Consider the following 18,717-nt stretch of genomic DNA (forward strand, 5'->3'; position numbering starts at 1 on the left):
TAGTTCTTCATCCTGCAGAAGATAATAAATGGTCTCCTTGTCAGAAAAAAAAAAAAAATTAAAAGGAAGGCTTTCAATTGACTCTATTTTAATTTATGGGGATTGGTTCTGTTATCTTGCTGTTTTCTTAAAAGATAATGAGTGTAGAGAGTCTGAAAATAGTGTATTTGAGCTATTTTGGAATAGCATGTGAAGGAAATGAAGCAGGGTAAAAAAAAAAAGTCAGCTTTTTTTGTACACTATGTACCAGATATTCAACTTTAGACACCTGACAAGTTTTCAAGAGAGTTTAACCCAATAAACTGCTTACTTTGAGCTTATCTGAAAAGACAAAGGAAGACAAAAATAGTCTTGAACATCGGCTTGCAGCATAGGTAGTGTTTTCAACATAAAGATTTCACAAGAAGTACTAATTTTATCGCTCCAGCAGGAAACTGAGGCTTTTGCATTTAATGAAGCATTTCTTTGAAGTCACGCTAAAATGAAGAGCGTGACTGTGTTGCACATCTCCTTTCTGCACAGAGCAGACCATTTCGACTTCCTTTTCTGAGACACTGCCGGGAGCAGGCCAAGAGCGCTAACGTATTTACCAAAACTTCATCAAGCAAAGATGGAAAAAAGGTGGCTCTTCTCCCTCTTTTGTTTGCTCTCGCTGCCCAGCGTTGCAGGTAAGAGTGTCAGCAGGATGCCTTGACTCAGCTTACGCCGGAGGGTGGTGAGGGGCAGGGTGGCATGTGCAGATGGAGGTTGGTGTGTCTCACTAGGGCAAGCTGTAGCTACTGGTAACAATTTTCTCTTTCCTGACAACTTTTTAATAACCTATATAATGTGCAGCTAGTCAGGAGTAAATGGCTTGTGCTGACTAGCAGATTAGTTTATTCAAAATGCCTAACCTGTTTTCACCAGAATAATCACTGAGATGAGCTCACTTGTATTTAGGGCAACATGTGCTTGTCTCCAATGGGCAAAAAGGAAAACTGCTTTCAAAGAGCAAATAAAAAATATCTCTCTCTCTCTCTCACACACACACATACCTGTGTTTGCAGAGAGAGGAAGGGTTGAAACATTTAAAGGCAAGGATAAATTGTGCAGCTGCAACCCCTTAAATAGATTCTTCCTTTTTTCTTCCCCACCCAGCCTTATGTGCTGCATTAAAGGCTTGAGAAATAAGTTTGCAATTGGGAGTAAAACTTTCAGAAAAGCTGAGTAAGGAGAACTGCATCCCCATCAGAGGGAGTTTAAAACAAAAATGATCTGAGGAAAACCAAGGAAAAGCCTGATGCTCAAAACCCCCTCCCCCCCCCCAACAGACTGACCATGCTAAATGCAGGAGTACTTATTACCACCTAGGAAGAATTTTGTAAGATACACCTTTTTCCAGTTAAGAAAGCAAAAGGTTCATGTATTTTACTGGCATGGTAAGATGCATCTCGAAATCTGGCATAGACTGTTCCTCTTTTCTACATCACTGAAGCAAACTGGATTTTAAAAGAAAGGAAAATATTTCATATGTGTGTTCATAGAAAATAAAATTTCTCAAATGCAAAGGAAGAACTAGAACCCTCAAGACATGCACATGCAGGAAAGCAGTACTATTTAGGGAAAAATAGGACTGTTGGTTTTTTTCCCCCGAGGATAAAATCCTCGCTGAAGTCACTCAAAGGTGAAAGTGGACACCACTAGGCTCTTTGTGGAGATCAGACATCTACATGCCTGGGAGTTACTCCATTAAATTTCAAATGGAGCACAATACGGGCTAATGGACAGCATTTGATTTGGAAAAATAAAGTCGACATAAAATGAGACTAATTGTATTGAGATGCTAACAAAAAGTTAAGAACACTTTTGCATTAAAGGGTTTCAGGTAAAATAACCTAAAGTGCTAGGCTACTAACAAACAACACAAAATGTTGTTCCTACGTATGTAACTTTTTCATCTTAATCTAAAATATTCAGGTAATTCTTGGTAGACATTCTTTACATGGTCCTTTGACCTAATACAGCATCAGTATGAATATGAGAGAGAACCTGCTAGGTGTGCCTTGCCTGCTAGTCTGATCACAAGATTGCTCATCCCTTTTTACTTAACTTTTACTGATGCAAAACTTGCAGTGAAATCAGTGATCATTTGCTATAATAAGCTCCTTGGACTGACAAAAATAGTTTTCAGTAATTTTTCTCACAGCACTTGTCACTCAGGCTTATTTTTATTTACCCTCTTACATCATCCCATCACTTGGAAGTCAATTAAAATATGAACAGAGCATGCACAGCAATAAAAACCAGAGATTAATGTTGGCCATGGCCATTCAGTAGCTTTGTTCTCCATGCACCTAGTCTCTATGTGTTCATGTCACACTTCAGTGGTTAGGTACCAAACCTCAGCCAGTCTGCGGGGATGTGGGACTCTGCTTTTTGTTCTTCCTTGTCAAACCAGAGCTGCGGGTGTGCCAGGACCCTGTCTTGCTCCCAGCTGAGCTGGCAGAACGTGGGGCATGTTATCCCCTCTGCGGGCACCGTCGAGGCTGCCTGGCCCCTGGCAGGGCATCCCCTGGCTCAGGCGCCCTGGACCCCTGTACCACACGGCAGACTAGATGTCAAAGCAAAGAAATTGGTACCCTCTTTTTTCAAGTAAAGAAGGTGAGCAGTGTGCACTTGCTGCCATGGGGAGTCAGCGGTACGGCTGGTGGGACTGGGGGGCAAGTTACCAAAGCAAATTTACAGTGATGTTTTGATATACAGGGAGGATAAAATCCAATGGAGATAGGGGGGTGACAAGTCCATACCTAAGAACACCTGCACAAACTCATTTTTTCTGGGGACCTCCATGTCCTTTTGAAAAAGTGCTTTTTTGTGTATGGCTCTGTGAGTGTGATTGATTACTTGTCTCACTATGACTCCCCCGTCCATAAATTTTTCATCTCCTTGAGTTTGTCAGTGCCCTGCATACAGGGGCTTGGGGACTGTGAGCCACTTGTTTATAGGAGGGAGAAAGGGAGAGAAATCAATTTTACTACAGCAGCAGCAAAACCAAGTATACAGGCTCCCGTTGAAAGCCCCTTCATTTCACCGATCCATTACTCCTTTATATGGCACACTAAGGACCGCCAACATGCTTTATGAAATTAATTGAGGAAGAAACCGTACCTACCAGGGCAGCGCTCTCTGACTGAAATGGATGCTCGTTTAGGCCATGCAGGAGCTGTTTAATAATGTGGAGGTAAAAGAATAGCTTTCTCTGTTGAAGCAGCAAAGGCCATGGCAGTGGGCCGGGGGAACAGAGCAGGGCAGAATTAGCCAGCAGGGATAACTCATTCGTTCTTGCAAAAAGAGCTGGGGAATAAGTGGGCCCAGCTTCTGCTTTATTTATATCACTTGAAAGATTTCCATCTTCACATGGGCCCTCAGAGTTCCCATTTCTCTCCCACGAGCACAATGGGAGCTCCCCACCCTCCTCCAGATGAGTGTGCGTTTGCTCTCCTGGTTCTCTCTCCACAGTTTGTGGCTAAGGCACCAAAGCATGTCAAAGACGGCTTAGGAGAAAGCTTTGTTTAAACATTACTTGCACTGAAAACGATCCCGTTTGTTTTTAAGGAAAGCCTGAAGACATCATTACAGAAACAGAGGTGGTCCACGCTTTGCCAGGTACTGACGTGACCCTGGCGTGCAGCTTTCCAAAACCACACACCACCTTCATAATACAGACACAGTGGTCCAAGACTGATGACACCCAGCTTACCAGAATAGCTGTTTATCATCCCGTTTTTGGCACCCATTACTTCACATTTCCTGAGGCTTCTTACAACTTTTCGGTGTCCTTCAGCAAGAAGAAGTGCTGCAACTGGGATGTTACAGAGGCTTTGTGTTCCCCTGATCAAAACGTCATATCTGAGTGCAATCAGTGGGCTCTGCATCTGAAAAACATTACCATCTCCCTTAGCGGGCAGTACGAGTGCAGTTTTGCTACTTACCCATATGGGACAAAGGCTGCAAAAATTCAACTTATTGTCAAGGCAGACGGTAAGTGATTGCAAATGAGATATTGCTTTTTTGTAACGGGGTGAGGGGGGTGGTGGAATATCAGAATAGATGACCATTTCTTGTCCGGTGATGGTGACTTGTTTGGAGTTTGCAATGGTGCCACTGAATGCTGCTGTCTACAGTTTCCTATTTACCAGGCACTCTTTAGCTGTTGTTATCCAGCTCCTGATTAGGAAACCTTATTTGTCTGGAGGAACATGAAGTTAGATACCAAGGAAAAAAGGTGGTGAGATGGGCAGTTTCCACATTTTTTGTTTTGGAGAAACATGATGCAGAGAAGACTGGGCGAGCAGCTCAGGATATGGTGAGACCAAGGACGCTGGATCTCCAGACCACACTGTGCTGTTGCTATGGGCATGCAGCACTGGGCACATGAAAGAGAAAACACTCTTGGCTGGTTGAGGCTGAGGGCGGGCATCTGCAGGGCGTGCTGGGTGTTAGCTCGATGGAGGGATGTGTGTCCCCACGGTCAAAAATGAACTGGAGCAAAGTCGGGGATTGCTTAGAATGATGGAATGGAATGGAGACTTGGCTGCTTCTGTCAGCCAAAAGGAAGGTGGAAAGCAGCATGACTGCTCTTGGTAAGTAAACCTCAGGGGAGAGTGTGAACTCCAGGGAGGATATTTAAATTATCCTGGCAAAGGAACAAATGAGTTTAAATAGGATGTGAATGGATTTGACTACAAATTAAACATCGGTGGCAACCATTAGTGCAGCAACTTTGGGAACACCTGTTTAATGTCAGCAGTGAGGGCAAAAGTCCAGACTGCCATGAAGATGGAGCTGGGCAGGGATGTTGGGCAAGCTTGTTGTTGTGTGCGTGGGGGACTGGATTTGATTGACCCAGAAACCTCTTGCTGACCCAGGTTTCTGTTAACAAGCCAAGAAGGATTAAAGTAAATGCAACAAACCTGGCACGATTTCAGTTCAGAGCTGCAAGGCCAGTGTCTCACCCTGCTTGTGCCTAGGGCTGTAGATGCAGCACGTGTTCAAGGGTTAGGAGCAGGGTGGGTGCAGGTGACTTAAGGGCAGCAGAGCACTGGGGCAGCAGCATCCATGGGCACAGTGCTCCCACTGCCTCTTTGGCCTGCTTTGTGAGGCCAGACCAGTGGCAGAAGGGACTTTGGTCCTCATGCTGGATCACAGTGGTCCCACAGCAGAAGGAGCCTTGACTCCATGGGGTCAGGGCACAGCTCCTCAGCAGCCGCAGCAGTGGCTTCCCTCTGAGGCAAGCTGGCAACTCTGGACAAACAAATTCCGGATCCTATGCAAGCCTCATACGCAGGGACATTTAACCCAAGCTGCCACCTCCTTCCCTGATGGCCCCTGCATGGCAGTGGCTCCAAGCATTTCAGTGCTGTTATCCCAGAGTCATATCTTGGGGGCGACCCAGCGGTACCTTCCTGCCCTGATGAACTTGTAAAGGCAAAATTAGAGCCAGCATCTCTGCTTGCCCCATAGAGGATGGGTGTGTTTAAAAAGTACATTCTGGGTAATTGTGTCAAGGATGAAGCTGCTGCTTTACCTGCTGTACAGGGGTGTGCTGTGGTAGTCTCCCCTTTGGGAATTTTCCTGCACTTCACAGGACAGAGGGGCTGGATCAAGTGGAGAGCAGTGAGGTACAAACAGTGCTGGTAACTGCATGAAACCCTCCCATGCTTCTGTTCTTCACATGATTTTTCTCCGTCTCTTCCTTAATAGTGCTAATCAGGCATTGCTCCTTTTCTCTTGCTGGTGCCATTGGTTGATACTAGCATGTTTAATGCTGTTATTGCTGTCTATATGTTAAACGTGGGCAGATCTTGTTCATATCAGCATCATTGTGGCTCTTTTCAGCAACTGCATGATGTAGCAAGCTGTACTACTGATAACTGCTTGCTAGAGAGAAGTAAAAGATTCAGTTTGCAACATACCTCTTTCAGATTTGTATTTTAAAGTAACCAGATCTTTTGCAATGAACCACTTCCACTTCAAAGAAGGCAAAAGACCTTAATCCAGTCTGCAAGTGGGATGGAGAAGGGTGCTAGTCATTAATGATGTACAGCTCCCAACTACATCAAAGTGAAGTGAATCCAGACGGATTCAACTTGTAGATACTGCAAAAAGCCCACAGAGCAGCAGGCCTGCATAGGACTGACAAACACGGAGGACCTTAGCCAACAAGCTGTTAATGGAGATGGGAATCAAAGATGGGGGGGAAAATAAGCAGCCGGGACATTGTGACTGTGAGAACAGGCAGTGGCTGTTTGAAGGCTGAGCTCCTGGGGAGACCACTCATCATCATACTTCTTGTATGCTGCATGGCACTTTTGCATGGTAGCTTGTCCCAGCAAAGTCTCCTGTGCAGCTTTCTACCTGGAGAAGCTATAGATTTGCCTCCTTTGCCCTTTTTTTATCCCTTCTGCACTATCCAGCCCCTTTAGGGCTTGCACACTCTGTGTCCCGCTGTGATAGCTGACTCCTCAGCTGCTTCGCTCTGGTACAGAGGGAAAATGAGCTGCTTCTGCTGCTGGGTCTCCTGGGCACCACTCTGGGCGCTGCTTTTCTTCGCGGCCCTGTGGCCCAGGCTGTGTGCTAGCACTGTCACTCCGTGCTTGGGTGACAGATATAAAGGAAGTTACAGTCACCAGAAAGTCCCCACTGACAAATAACCTAACAGTCTGGGACTGCTAGATATTCTCCCTCCCCTCAAGATAAAAAATAAATAAAATATGTATCTATTCTACCTCAGCACGCAGCCAGAGCTACCAGGGGAGCAAAGTTCAAGAGTTTCCCCGTGTGCCTGCTCACAGGGAAGAGGGAAGGCAGGTCTGTGCAGCACAGCGGTGGCAGGCAGGCTGCAGCAGGGAGGCTGGCTAGCACGGCAGGCTGCACGGCGCTACCACACACCACCGGGCTGAGGGTTGGAGACCAGCGCTCATCAAGGCACTCGTAGCATCTCCTGGCCATCACTGCTGCTCCTCCTGTTTAAATGCACACATGCATGCAGAACCCATGCTTCGACCACAGCTGTATTCTGTTCTGTGCATTGCTCTGCCCTTCCACAGATGGGCTGGTGCCCTGGACTGGGAATGGGTAGGGCAGGACATGCTGAAATGCTTTTTTAAATAGATGACAAAGGAAAGAATGACAAGTCCTCCGCTTCTGGTAGCGGGAAGGCTGGAGAATAATAAAAGGAGCACTTACAATGAAAAGTGGGGTTAATCTTAACCTGTCTGACATGCTGAACACCTTGCTTAGTGAAAAACGGTCTGCAGATATCTTCAGAGGAAAGGAAATACAGGTGCACAAAATTGATGTGAAGGTTTATTGCTGCACAAAAAAAAATGTAAGAGAAAAACTGAATCTTCAAATTATTCTCATCTCCAAACGGAGACATCTTGATCCTGCAGTTAAGCAAAGGTTTTTATGAATTGCCCAAAAACTCAGGTAAAGCCATGAATTAGAGTCAGGAAACTGCACCTAGAATCAGATGCAGGGCTTTCACTTAACAAATGGGTCTAAGGGTAATGGTTGAAAATTACAGTTCCCTTCTAATCAAAAAAGTGCCTGTTCCTTGAACAGAAGACTAGTCAGCATTGGTTATTAAGGCACAATGAACATGATGTTTCTGATTTTCCTTTCTGGGCTTTCTGTTGTTGTGGTTGTTGTTGTTGTTGTTGCAATGACAAAAGAGGAGCAGCACCACGTGAAGGAAGCACGGTTAAACGAGACTTTAGAAATTCCATGCCTTGAGGACACGACCTCAGAAAATTTGTCCAATTATCCTTTGAAATGGCTAGTGGTAAGTATTTTTCATCTCAGGTATACATTTCAGAAGGAACTACAGGGTATTTTTGCAGATTGAAATAAAAATATTAGACTTTACTGTGTCCTGCAAAATCTGCTAAAAAAAAGGTATCGGTTGTGTTGGACTGTGATAATAAAGGGAAAAAGTGCAAACATGGTTGTGCAACATAGACACCACAAACTATAGCTGTTAACGAAACAGAGAGGGAAAATTCCATCTTAATTGCTTTTAATTTTTCAGGACTACATGTAGAGCAGGTCTGTGGAAAGCAGCAAAGAACTTAGCAAATGTAACAGAGCTAAAATATTCCTTGCATTGGATTTCTCAGGGATTTTTGCTGTAGTGAAGCTTCAATATCTCTGAAAAATACACGGTTACTGTGTAGGGTAGTGAGATATCAGGTTGCTTTGAAACAGGAAAAAAAAAAGGGGGCTGACTGTAATGTTTCTGGTTTTGTTAACCTCTGTGTCAAAGATGCACGTCGAAGACAGGCAAACCCAGTTATCTAGCTAACCACATAAAAACTATTTTTAAGCAATTTGCTGCGAGATATAAAGCTTGTTAGATTTTTGTACTGCCTCTCACTTTCTGGATAAATATTTTATGCATGTTTTAATGTAACATTTTAGCATTAATTTCAGTATGTAGAGAAAGGTATCAGCCAGCAGCATCCTTGAGATTTGCCTGTTAATTTCTATCTATTGTCACTGAGAAGCTGTAACTGTTGAGGGTTTTCTTAAAGGTGATTTTCAAATACTTTAGGTTTTTTAGTCTTTTGTCCCAGCTCATTATCTATTTAGATCCCCTCTTCGCAGTGCATTCTTAATATTAAAAATCTTAAAATTTTTGTGGGGAACATCCTTCTCCTTACTACTTTTTAGTGTTGCTAGTTCACTCTAAAAAGTAGCAGAGGAAGGGGAAGAAAAAACCCCAAAGGTCAGCACGATGACATATGTGGGTCGCCACGCGTCATTCGGAGTGTAGCTCGCAAATATGTACGGAGGCACAGATGTCCAGGAAGTGCCGGCTGCACCTGTATCTGAGGGTGGCTGGCACATGGGCATTAAGAGGAGATGACTTTTAGTGATTATTATCAGGTTCTCGCTATTTAAAATCTAAAAGAGCAAGGATTTTCTTGGAATGTCAGTCGTATTTAATATGCATGGGATGTTCCGCATAACTTAAAGATTGCTGCAGTGAGAAAGCAGCTCTGTTGCCCTCTCTGCAGGCTATAGAGATCAGGACTCACAAGACACAGCTATTTACTCCATAGTTTATTGGTAAGATGATGACTGCTGTTGGTTTTGAAGTTCTGGGAGAGAATGCATTTTCAAAAAAATAGATGTTGCAAATATCCACTTACTACTACACAATGCTAGGGGTGAGAGGGAAGATTTTCATAGTGGCAATAGAGCTGGTCTACAAAAATATTTGAGGAGGTGTCTGGTCTTCACACGTTGTGTGGGTTGCTCTTTTCACAGGGGAAAAATGGCAGGAAAGAGGAACTTGTGACCAAGGAGCCCTTCCGTCCTGCAGTGTACAGGAATGGCAGCACCCTGTACGGGCACAGAGTCCGCCTGGGTTTGAATAATGCTCTAAAGATTTTCCCCACCAAAATCAGGGATGATGGCAGGGTGTTTTCCTGCCACGTGCTGTACCACCCGGAGAGAGTCCAGAAGAGCAGCACCACCGTGAGAGTATTTGGTAAGGGGCTTATGCCGACTGCTCACTTACTTGCATTTGGAAAGGTAACACTCCTGTCTGGTTCCGAAGGCAATATCTTTTGAAATACACTGGGGTTTTTTATATAAACTTTGTGTATATATATATATAATATAAAGTATTATATATACAAAGTATATATATACACACACACACACAAAGTATATAATACTTTGTGTATATAATACTTTACATTGTATTTTTTTTTCAGCTGCAATGAGTTTAAATGTTAGTAAATAATCCCATAGTTCTGAGGAAGAATTTGAGGCCATTGCTTCAATTTCTGGCATCAAAAACAGTAGATCCATTGTGCATATATCAACACGACTGGCATGCACGTTGCCACTCTCTCACCCTGATGTGTAAGGTTATTGTTGGCACTTTGTGGGTTACAGGTAAGCACTTTAGTCATCAAGATCTTTGTGACCTGGTTACAAAATGACCATGCTGCCTGTGGTTAGGCAATCATGGCCAAAATTCAGGAAGCAGCTAAAGAGGTTTGAAACTACCGTCATAAAGTCACATCCTTGAAGGCATGTTCAACTGCTGTCAAAGGCTCTGTTTCTGAAAAGGAGGTCCTGCCTAGGGGTCTCAAACTGGTCAGGAGTGGCAGGGCCCATGTACCACAAACGTGTGGGCTAGCATTTCATGCTGGAAGCCCTCCTCATCTTTAGTTACTTGCTCTGTTCCCTTTCTAGTGGCTTAGGAACTACCCTACAATCGCTGAGGTACAACCAAATCAGAGTGATACTGCCCACTGAAAACCAGGCTGTATTTTCTGCTTATAGAGCAGTGGGTCTGGAAAACATATTTCCAATGCTCCTAAAATGAATGAGTTAAACCGTGGGTCTGTATACAGTCCCTTGACAGTAGCTGCTTGCCTGAGGAAGCCTACAGCTCAGGGATGGCACGGCCATGTGAGGATGATGCTCTGAATGCAAAGAAAGATTCAATAGGGAGCAGAAAAAAGAAAAAAAAATAAAGCAAACCCTGCATTTGGGGCTGTTGGTCACTGACGCAAGAGAAATAAAAATAGAAGTTAATGATCTGAAATTTCCTCTTGCGTTTGCATGATTCAGACATGGGTCTTTCTTACTTTTAAAAAACATTTGTCAAATAGCTACAGTGTTACCTGGGTAATCATTCAAGTATACTAACATACTTGAACTCTCCCTCCCCTCTGTCCCTGCTGATGCTCTCACCTTGGTTTGTGTATGTTAGCCTAAGAGGTTGCTTTATTTGGCTTATTATGTGAATTACTGTGTCATGTGTAGTTGTCTGTGCGTGCACCCACATCAACATATTAGTACAACAGGGGAGAAAGGCAAACAAGTGAAAGCAACTGTGGCCCTTGGTGATGAACAGCCTGTGATGCTCCCAGCAAGGGCCGGCTGGCCCTGAACTGGGGTGCTGTGCCATCAGCCTCTCTTGCAGGTGTCCTGAGGGCAGCGTTAGGTGGAGGGGCTCCTTGAGAGCTGGTTTGTGGTGGGTGCTGAGGAAGGTCGCTCAGACCTCAGGCCAATAGAGTCCAGATCTTGGAGGAACTGCATTTTTGTGCTCTTAGCCCTTTCACGTCTGATGTTTTGCAGGTAAAATAACTATTCTGCATGCTGTCTCACTCTTTTCTGTTACCATTCATTGAAGTCACACTGCTTACGATTGCATCCTACCAGCTTTTCTCCATTTACCTCTCTTGTGCTGCAGCGGGTTGGGAGACTGAGAGTAGATGGTCCAGAGCTGCCCCTGTGCCAGCCCACATGCCCATGAACTGGCAGAGCAGGAGCTGGCAGAGAACAGGCAGGGACAATGGCCAGAATAATCCAGCAATCTCCAGTTGCCATTTGGGGACAGACAAACAGCCGCTTCCGGTGACAGCAACTCTGTTGTTCCTTGTGCCAAAGCTGACCAGGGAATGAAGAAACGAACACTTATGTCCTAGCAGGTAGACCCAGCTTCAAATGGCCAGGGCAGGATCTAAAGCATGATAGTAAGTATATGCAATGTCAACAGCACATTATATTTGTTATGTCTGTTGTCCTGGCCATTAGAAAGGATGTAGCTAGAGAACCAAGGCCAACTGAAACCTGGGGAGATGCTTTAGGTGGCCTGAGTGTGACTGAGAGCTGGGCAGGAGAGGATGGGGAAGGCATGAACAAGTCTCTCAATGAAGTTGAGAGTCTTGATAGGTTGAATAAAAGCAGACATTCAATCGAGAGAGGTTTTTTTAAGAGGGTACTTTTGGACTGAAATGCTTTAAAATATTTCTTTTCTAGAACAGAGTTCTTTTAGATACAAGTTTCTGAGAAAATGTATGGCCTTTTCACGTCTAACTTTGCCAAATATTGATTTCTCCTTTTTGTAAGAGTAAAAGCTCAGCAGCAGAAACTGCTACACTAAATATTGAATTTCTGCTAGACCCAAAACATTGGTAAATATTCTAGCAAGACAAATGAATGTCAACGTGTTAACAGGGGCTGAGATGTTAAATGGAAAAGATCTATTAGGTCAGTCAGAGCTGTGCTTGAAAGCTGCCTGCCAGAATAGTTACCCAGCAAACATGTCTTCTGAGAAAGCAGAGGACAACATCCAATACAGATGTGGAAAAGCATACCCATTCTCATCAAAAAACAAAAGGAAGAGCAGGCACTAGACTAGATGTTATGTAGTCTCCCAGCCAACTTTTAGCTGTGATTAGAAGATCCAGTAAGTATGTAAGTATGGTTGTCTTCTGCCAGCCCCACTACAATCTGTACAGTTTTGGCAAGGCAGAAACAAGGGTGAAATCTTGAGACATTCTTTTTCTGATAGGAAGGATTCACAAAAAAAAAAAAGGAAATTCCACCCAAAAAGTACCCCAAGTCCAGAAAACTATAAGGCCATGATAATTAAATATAGATCACTCCCAGGCATAATCCATCAGTAACGCTAGGCAGAAAAATGGAAATTAAAAAGAAAAAAAAAGGCAGGAGAGTCCTTGATGGATTTGCTGTATAAAACAACAGGGAAACTTGATCAGTTCACCTCAGAGGGGAATGCAGTGAACTGAGGTGACTCTATATCTGTTAACAGGGTTAGGGGGGAAAAAAAAAAAATAAAGAAAATTATCTTAATGGTAGAGATTGGAGTGAGGTTTAGGTGGGAAAGAGAAAGAACTACAGATCTCCTAAGCAATCCAGGGGCTGCACTTGTTTCCAGTCCAGTTTTAAGGCTCAGAAAGGGCCAGAAGCACAATTTATCCCAGGCTTTTGGGATTTGCTATATATTAGCACAGTTTCAACAGTCCTTACTTAACAAGTCAGTTAATATTACTGCAAACCAGTAATCCCAATGGCTAATTTAGAAATGCCAACTTAAAGAGCCTTACGGTACCTGATAGCTCTTATCTATACAGTCAGCTGCGCCTAGAACCAAAATGCTGCGGAAAACACTTTTTCCATTTCTTATGGATGTGGTCATCAGAGACCCACTGCTCTGATGTGAAGATGAGCTTTGGGCTTCCTGGCAAGGCAGGAAGCGTCTGTGGTGTGACACCGTCACACGTCTGCCCGGGCGACGGTGTGTGGAGAGTTGGTACCCAAAATCAATCAATGTTTTTGGCAATGGCTAAAGCCTTTGCAGATGATTTTGGCAAACACCTGGAGGAACCAACAACTGGGGAGTTTTATTTCAGCAGGCCAGGGAAGGGTGGCTTTGCTGTTGGAGCCATGGCTGCAGGATGGTTTGAGCTCGCTTCTCCAGCAAAGCCACCCAAGAGTAGTTTAGATAGGCAGTGAAACACATCACAGATCTTGTGGTAGTAGCTGCTGACAGATGCTTGTAAACCACTTCCTTGACCTTAAATCGGAGCTGTGCAAGCTTTTATCTTGCTAGGTGTGTGGGTGGATGTAGGATTTCATTTTCTCTCTTTTTATGAAACAAGGCTGTTAAGTCTCATTAGAAACTGTTACTGTGACCTTCAGTATCCATTTGACTAACACATTTCTGTTTGCTTTCCAGCCTACCCTGAGATCTCCATTAGCCTGCAAGAGGGCTCAGCTGGCACCTTGCAGAAGGTGAGCAATTTTGGAGCAACGAGTAATGCCCATGACCATCACCGTGCCACCCCAGCAGGGCCAGGCAGGCTAAGCTGAATCAGACACAGGCGGGACCTCCAATCTGACCGACCTCACAGGGCGACAAGCAAGCCAATGAGTTAATGTCAGCCGTTCGTACCCTTTCTTCTGAGCGATTTCCATCCCCGCAGCAGTGAGCTGCTTCAGTGAGCACAAACGAGAGCTAGCTAAGGGCTTCTCCGTGGTTTGGGCAAAATCTGATTTTGCATTAGCTCTCAGTGGTGTTGCAGGGGACTGCGATGCTCCCTTTGCTTCCCCATCTGCTGGCTACCCCCCAGCAGCATTGAGTTGCCCTCTCCACACTGCATAAAATCCCTCTCTGAAGAAGGCCACCCGCTACCGGGACGCTGCTGTGAGGGGGTAGGCAGCAGCAGCCCCTGCCTGCCACACAACGCCCCAGGGGACAGGGAGGAGCAGGTGCTGTGGGAGCGCTGCGTGGGGCACCGACGTGGTCTGGTGTGTCGATGGAAAGGTGATGATCTTGTCAGGTGTAATGTGTCATGCTCCAAGAAGAACTCAGCTGGAGCAATCAGATGCTGATGGAGGGACTGGATCTAAGTCTGAGGGTGCCTGTTTATTGCTGAGCACTTAAACATGTGTTGTGGGGCCGTTGTTTTACCACCTGCTTGGCGGTGGCAAAACCTAAAGGGAAAGTCTGCTGTACTGCACTGGCCATACTTGGCATAAAACATATTTGTGGCCCATATGTCTGCCTAGCAAGCCACTCTGGCTACTAGCTATGACACTTTTCTTCCTGTTGCATCCATCCAGGTTGAAGCTTTTGATCTGTGAACATCCCAAATTAAGAAAGTTTTCCTTGGAAACAGCACTTGTGGGCAGGCAGAACCTTGTATTAACTGTATCCACCTCTTGTCAGACAAGCCATGAGTCAGTTGGTTCTGCAAAACCAGTATAATTTTCCTGGTGGCCTATTTCCAGGTGTGGTGTTGGACATCGCAGGCTTTTGCCTGCGCTGTCCTGCTGAGCAGAGCAAGGGGTGCTGCTATCATGGGACTGGGCAACGAAAACTCTTCCAAGAGCCTCTGTCTGTTCTTCACCTCTAAGCAAACACCAATGTCTTTCCTTCTCTTTTCCACCCTTTCTTGCAGGGCTTAAATCTACTTTGGATGTGAGATTTTTATTTCTTCATAAGAAGCATTTATAAAAAATATTATGAACTAAAAGTGGCTGAAAAATAAGGGAATAATGAAGAGAAAAAAGGGGAAAGCAATTACACTGCGAGTTCAGAGGTTATTTACCATGGCAAGGAAAGAGTTTCAGCTGGGTATCTTCAGTCTTCATACTGAATGATTGACTTCTGCTGGCTGCAATGCATCAAGCTTGCTTTCAACTAAACGTGTGAACCACTTTCCTCAAAAGTGGGAGAAAGAGAGCTTTGTGCTGCATGAGTAGCACGTGCTTTTTTTTCCTTTTTTCTTTTTTTAAACAGTCAAGCCAATTTCTCTTAATGCCATAAGCTGCTAAGTAAATGTAATTGGGAACATCCAGGCAGCATGAGGATGAGATCTTCCCACCCTGCTAGTGCCCAACCCTTCATCCAGCCTTGATTTTGAGATCCTTCCAGTCCTTCCTATCTATTGCTTGATGAGTAATTAAATATAAATAAATAAATATAATAATAATAAATAATATAAATAAACAAATACAGACTTTTGGAGCAACTGGCATACAGCCAGGACTACTGCATCTAAAGCATGGAATTTCTTGTGACTTCTGGGAACGTCTTACATATCAGGCCCTCTACAAAGGTAGCTGATTTTTTATATTCAAGATATCATTGTGCTAGGCTGTCTTTTTCATGGGATTTTCCTCCTTATCTGCCTAACGAAGGAAGGATTTATATAGCAATCAGGAGATGTCTCATTCTCCCCACACACGTTTCTCCATGTGGGTGTTTGCCCCCAAGGCACTGGTTTGGGGGCGGGAGTGTGTGGAGACCTTACATCTCTCCGGCCATGGCACAGGACTGGAGGGTGTTGGAGCCCCATCACCCCACACCTGGCCCAGGGCAATGGGAGTGTCCCTGGGCTCTCAGTCAATAGCGTCTCTACCCAGAAAAACTGGGGGCAAAGAAATGCGATAAAGAGGAAGCGAGCGCTTCCTTCCCAAGCAGGATGGTGAGTAAATAAGCTCTGTCTGTAAGGGATGTTGGAAGCCTGCAGCCAGGTGAGAAATGCCAGAGGCTAACGACTGTTTTTTACTGCCCCATAGCCCAACGTGAGCTGCGTCGTGAGGAAAGCATTTCCCAAGCCGAGCCTGCTGTGGTATGTGGACAGAACGAGCCTGACGGAGCAGCCTGGAGGTAATGCAACCAGACAGTGGTGCAGCTCCAGAAGTGTTTCCCAAGAAAAGCGATGGTTGCTCATCTCCTCCTACTGTGGGGAGCCTCTAGGTGTCCATGGGGGTGAAGGGGAGGATCAGAGCTCCTCAAAGGGAACAGCTGGCGAACAGCTGTGACCACCGCCCCCTGCAATTGCCAGTGATGGGAACAATGGCTTGGCATAACTGCGCTGTTCTTGCCAATTCTTTGATAGTGGCTCAGCAAAGAAACCTGCAGCCATATGAGCTTGCTTTTCAGTAGCAATATTTTGCACAGCTCTGATTTATAATTTGGAGTGTAATGAGAGGGTCTTGCAGTTTTTCTTTTTTTTTCTTTCCCCAAGAAATGTCTGTTGAACAAGAAGACTCACGAGACAGCGAAGGCTTCTATCATCTGAGATCAACGCTAATGTTGCAAGGGACCCACCAGACACATAAGACGTTCTCATGTGCATGTCTGTTTTCCTCTTTTGGGAGTGAAACGCGGAATATTTCATCAGAAGAAATATTTGTTTCCCTCGGTAGGTTTTTCATAGATAAGATGCATCTGAAACATACAATGTTAAGAACATTGAACACGTGTATTCTCTGTTATTTAAAATAGTGAAGAAATGCCAAGTGTATGGAAGGGGTTTTTTTATACAAGTTCATCACACAGCGTGAACTTTCTGGCAGGTTTTTTAGCTCAAGTCTTTGCTCAAGAGTCTAAATGAGCTAAGAAACTTCTGCACAAACATAAGATGCTTGCTGTTTGTTTAGGCAGTATCTTGCTGCAATTCCCATACCCAAAAATACACTAGCTTAGCCACATGGCACCAGTGAGCTATTATAATCATGTGTTTCTCACTGAACACTTCTGGCAGAAAGTCTGCATGTGTGCAACAAAGCTCTGTGGAAAATCAAACCCGCAGAGTTAGGGATACATTGTACATCTTCAGTGAAACCTGCAAAAGGCCCTTAAAACAGTTGCATCGTTTTGGGCAACGGAGAACCTCCCCTATAACCCGTACTGTAAGAATTAGCTACATGACTAGGGAAGCGTGGGGAAATACTATCATCTCAGCAGTTGATGAAAGCAGGAGATGTGGCAGTCCAGAGGTTTATGGCATTTCTGAGGATGCAGGGTGGCTGGCGAGAAGGGCAGACTGATTCCCTTTAGCACTCTCTTGTGCATGCCTCGTCTCCAGGTGCAAATGCACAGTTACACCTGGTTTTTCTACTCCTTGCTGCACAGATAGTACAACTGAACTGCTGCCCCTTGGCAACCTCCACGGACACGTCACGTACTGTGGTAACTACTTGCAGCTCAACTGTGTTCACTTGTGGCTGTGGATATGCTTGTTGCTATGTTTTTCCACAAAGAAAGACTACATCAAAAGCTAGAGCTTACTCCCCTGGAAATATAGCTTCAGAGGGAAGGGAGATAAATGATCGTTTTTCTCCAAAATGACTCATTTCACCCAATTTGCAGTTTTGTAGAAATGTATTCAAATTGGAGAGCCATCAATTAAAGAAGTCTACGTTCTTGCCTGCAGGGTATACTGATGTTAAGATAGATCCACTCTGTATAAAAATGTTAATGTATTTAGATGTGACAGAAAGGAAAGAATTAAATTAATTCTCAGCTGTGTTCTATGAAGGTGCCATACTAATGCCCCGTATGACACAAACCCCCAAATAAATTTTCAGCCTTTATAACAAAAGCCCAACTACTTTTAAGAACTGATTTTACCTTTTTTTTTTTTTTTTCTTTTTTTCTTCACAGACAATAAGTCCAATGAAGCCTCATCCAAAGCTTTTACCACCATGGCTTCAGAAGGTAGTATAAATTAGTGAATGAAATAAACTTGGGTTATGTTAGAGGTGCATCTGTAAATTCCTAAAGAATGGAGAAATGGTTTTGCAAACTTGTTTCTGAATGGGTGGCAAGGTACCCCTTTCTGCAGCTATGACTTCAAAGAAAATACAATAAACAGATATTTTGGTGATGTAATCTATCATAATTAAGCCCAAGCATAATTAAACTCCAGCCTTGAGGAGCACTTAATGTTATTTCTGATGCTTCAGCTGGCATTCGAATATAGCTCTTTCAGCACTGAACTGATAATTAAAAATAACAGCCTGCTAACAGTTCTACCTTCTGCTTAAGTACGTAGCCAAGATCCTCAACACTTTTGCCTAATTATAGAACTGATGGGATGTTTCTTAATTTGTGTAAATTTGGTAAATCCGCACTCTGTCCCTGCAAGTTTGTCTTATTATCAGTTTATTACAGACAGATAAATCGTTCCCTCCACACCTCAGCTGAAGCTCTTTGGAGACACCTCTCCTGGGGCGGCTGGCTCTGCTCCGCACAGGAGGCAGCTGCATTTCAGTGGTGGGTTACATGACCATGTCCAGTAAATGCTGTAGACAAACGGCATGGAAAGAAGTGTGTCTTTCTGTGCAAGCTTGCTTCTGCGAGTGCAGGTTGAGGGAGACCCTGGGAGTTCAGCCAATACCCTATTGAACACAAAAAAGCCATCCCAGGTACCCGGCGTCCCTGAGAGAGAGACTTTGTCCTCTGCTGGCCTCTGCAAGGTGATCTCTCAAAGCAGCCCCTGCAGCTTGCGTCAGGTCACCACCCTGCTTTGCCTTGCACACTCTGCAGTAACGTTCTGGGAGTTGGGCACACCTTGAGGTGCCCCACTACCCTGGTTTTAGACCCACAGC

At 44.4% G+C, this 18,717-nt stretch overlaps 1 protein-coding gene across 1 annotated transcript in view; it reads left to right on the plus strand.

Moving 5' to 3' along the window:
• The first annotated feature begins 532 nt into the window (after positions 1-532).
• Positions 533-18,717, plus strand: part of CD96 (CD96 molecule) — a 29,649-nt gene continuing 11,464 nt past the window's right edge. The window contains exons 1-8 of the mRNA XM_087757558.1: positions 533-668; positions 3,595-4,020; positions 7,716-7,825; positions 9,313-9,535; positions 13,550-13,605; positions 15,898-15,988; positions 16,350-16,526; positions 17,771-17,824. Of these exons, the coding sequence (XP_087613684.1) occupies positions 611-668; positions 3,595-4,020; positions 7,716-7,825; positions 9,313-9,535; positions 13,550-13,605; positions 15,898-15,988; positions 16,350-16,526; positions 17,771-17,824 (1,195 nt within the window). The 5' untranslated portion in view covers positions 533-610. The remainder of the gene's footprint in view (positions 669-3,594; positions 4,021-7,715; positions 7,826-9,312; positions 9,536-13,549; positions 13,606-15,897; positions 15,989-16,349; positions 16,527-17,770; positions 17,825-18,717) is intronic.

This window comes from Nipponia nippon, unplaced genomic scaffold (assembly GCF_047370975.1).
Source record: "Nipponia nippon isolate SJK-2023a ecotype South Korea unplaced genomic scaffold, ASM4737097v1 scaffold_2, whole genome shotgun sequence".
NCBI classification, from domain to species: Eukaryota; Metazoa; Chordata; class Aves; order Pelecaniformes; family Threskiornithidae; genus Nipponia; species Nipponia nippon.